Below are 3,023 nucleotides of genomic sequence, written 5' to 3' on the forward strand. Positions count from 1 at the left end.
CAATGGCGATTCAATTGCCAAGGTGTTCGTAGAGGGCTGTGTATATAATTTTAATGCTATAGCCTTTGTGTATATATTTAAAGATGTGCATCTTTAAGCATGACAGTTGAAATTGTGGCAACACTTTAAAATAAGAGTCCATTTGTAGCATTAAGATTAATGAAAGCTGTGTAAGTATTGTTCCTTGTTAGAGTGTGTTAATTTCAACATTTACTATTACTATTATTATTATTTTTACTACTACTACTAGTATGGTTCAGTACTGTTTTTGTTAATAAAGCACTATTTTAGTTTTTGTTCAGAGTATCAATTTTAAAACAATCGGTTAATTAATCGGTATCGGCCAGTGTGGTCCAACCTAGCTATCGGTATCGGCAAAATCCACTATCGGTCGACCTCTAGTTATGATATGTTTGAACATTATCATGGATGTCGCTGGCTTTATTAACATGGTCCGCTGCACCAGCTGTGTGTAGGTTACAACCTAGTTTTGACACAAAGGGACATTAACTCACAGCTTGCACACTAAATGTTTTGGCGTTAAACCATTAAACCGTTAATTGAAACATAGCTCTACATATAACTAAATATTTACACAGTAACGGTAGGAATAAAATAGCGGATTGATTAAATTTCATCAAAATACTCATTTACCAGACAGCCTTATGATGTTCACTGTTACACTCGTTTATGTTTTAAGTGTGAGTTTACTTTGTTAGTGGCTTATCAACGCAAACCCAGTCTAAAAAGTACGCTTCTGTGTGCTTGTCAAAGAAAACCATAAAATAATAATGCCACTTTCTTTGATGGGTTTTTAATGATCTCTATTGAAATAGTTTCTAAATGTTATTTGCCTATACAGAATGCCTGTACCATTTAATGAGAAAGTATTGCATTTCACTGGAAACTTATTTTTACTGTTATGAGGCAAAACAAGTTGTAGAGTCGAGGATAAACTGAAATTCACTGCGTATCGACACAACTTCTGCTGGTGGATTTGACCAGGAATTACTTTACAAAGCGTTTATTAACAAAGGGTGCAACTGAATAAAGTACAGAGTTACAGAGCCTTCCAGTTTAAGAACTTGTGACCGGCTGGTGCGACCGGACCGTGCTGATCTCGGTCACTACTCTAGAAGGGTCATTATTCAGATAAGCAGCAGACAATCATGTGTTTCCAGCAGCATGGGCTCTAACCGAAGCACTTGGTTTGCTGAGAGTGTGCAGCGCCTCCAGCAGGGCTGTCTGGGTCTGTGTTTGGTGATGAGCTGTCGTCTGTGCAGGTGCTGCAGACTCTGGGAACAGAGACCTATCGGCCCAGCTCGGCCTCTCAGTGTGTGGCTGGCATCGCCTGCGCCGAGATCCCCGTCAATCAGTGGCCCGAGCTCATCCCTCAGCTGGTGGCCAACGTGACGGACCCCAGCAGCACAGAGCACATGAAGGAGTCCACGCTGGAGGCCATCGGATACATCTGCCAGGACATCGTGAGTCCCGTCCAGCACGCACCCGCTGCCCTGTGTTTCCTAGCATCTGTTTGACTGACCTTGCCAACGCTTTGACAGGACCCCGAGCACCTCCAGGACAACGCCAACCAGATCCTGACGGCCATCATCCAGGGCATGAGGAAGGAGGAGCCCAGCAACAACGTCAAGCTCGCCGCCACCAACGCGCTCCTCAACTCGCTGGAGTTCACCAAAGCCAACTTCGACAAGGAGGTACTGCCGCGTCCTCACTTATGATTACACGGCCTCTGCAGTTCAGCCGTTCGATCTCACGCTCGCTCTCTCTCTCTGCAGACGGAGAGACACTTCATCATGCAGGTCGTGTGTGAGGCCACGCAGTGTCCAGACACCAGGGTGCGTCTCATTCCCACACACACGTCTGTCAGGTGCTGCTGCAGTAGACTCGTAACGAGTGTGTGATTGTGTCCTGCTGTAGGTGAGAGTGGCTGCGTTACAGAACCTGGTGAAGATCATGTCCTTGTATTACCAGTACATGGAGACCTACATGGGCCCGGCGCTGTTTGCGGTGAGTTCCCTGATGAGAGTTTCCCTCCTGACCAGCTTGATCTGAGAGTCCCAGGGCTCGTTCTGGTCCAACGTCTGCGACGAGGAGATGGATCTGGCCATTGAAGCCACTGAGGTGATGCCTCCTGGTGTCCTCTCCAGTCTGCTGCTCCGCAAACGCTCTCGTTCCTGATCAGTTGTTGATGTTGTCTGTCCTCAGGCCTCTGAACAGGGCCGTCCTCCAGAGCACACCAGCAAGTTTTACGCTAAAGGAGCTCTGCAGTACCTGGTGCCCATCCTGACACAGACGCTCACCAAACAGGTAAAGCTGGTCTCAGTGGCTGCTGTAGGGTGTCGCACTGTACAGCCCTGTTATCTGATAGAAAACTGCTTCATATTTCACGTTTTCACTGTAACATTTGATAAATCTATGAGCTGATGCTTTTTATTTACAGTACCTGACACTGCTTTTAATAGTTGGCCTCGAGGGCTGCGTTCAGACTGCAGGCAAAAGTGTTTTTTGTTGTTTTTTTTAATGATTCGTAATAGTGAGAACAGCACAAACCACATGCAGTCAGTTTTGTTAGATTCTGATTTGTGAGACCCTGTGTTTCTGTTTCTGAAACCTGAATTAGGGGTGGGCGATATTTTATCGTTTGCAATATACCAGTAAAAATTCTCCCTTGATCTCAGTTGAATCTTTGCGAATCAGTTGTTTGTCTGGAAGTGCCTGCTGTTGTGCCCTCACTGTTGAGTGTGCTGTGTGCAGGATGAGAACGACGACGATGACGACTGGAACCCGTGTAAGGCTGCGGGCGTGTGTCTGATGCTCCTGGCCACGTGCTGCGAGGACGACGTGGTGCCGCATGTGCTGCCCTTCATCAAAGAGCACATCAAGCACCCGGACTGGCGCTACCGCGACGCCTCCGTCATGGCCTTCGGCTCCATCCTGGAGGGCCCCGAGCTCAGCCAGCTCAAGCCGCTGGTCATCCAGGTAAGGGCTGGTGTGTGTGGGGG

At 47.2% G+C, this 3,023-nt stretch overlaps 1 protein-coding gene across 1 annotated transcript in view; it reads left to right on the plus strand.

Annotated features, from left to right (window-relative positions):
- LOC107662681 (importin subunit beta-1-like) overlaps positions 1-3,023 on the plus strand; it is a 33,468-nt gene that overhangs the window by 9,223 nt on the left and 21,222 nt on the right. The window contains 6 exon segments of the mRNA XM_016452757.1: positions 1,284-1,484; positions 1,563-1,715; positions 1,797-1,856; positions 1,939-2,142; positions 2,227-2,328; positions 2,776-3,000. Of these exon segments, the coding sequence (XP_016308243.1) occupies positions 1,284-1,484; positions 1,563-1,715; positions 1,797-1,856; positions 1,939-2,142; positions 2,227-2,328; positions 2,776-3,000 (945 nt within the window).

The sequence above is a fragment of the Sinocyclocheilus anshuiensis genome, unplaced genomic scaffold (assembly GCF_001515605.1).
Source record: "Sinocyclocheilus anshuiensis isolate Anshui unplaced genomic scaffold, SAMN03320099.WGS_v1.1 scaffold1839, whole genome shotgun sequence".
Taxonomy (NCBI): Eukaryota; Metazoa; Chordata; class Actinopteri; order Cypriniformes; family Cyprinidae; genus Sinocyclocheilus; species Sinocyclocheilus anshuiensis.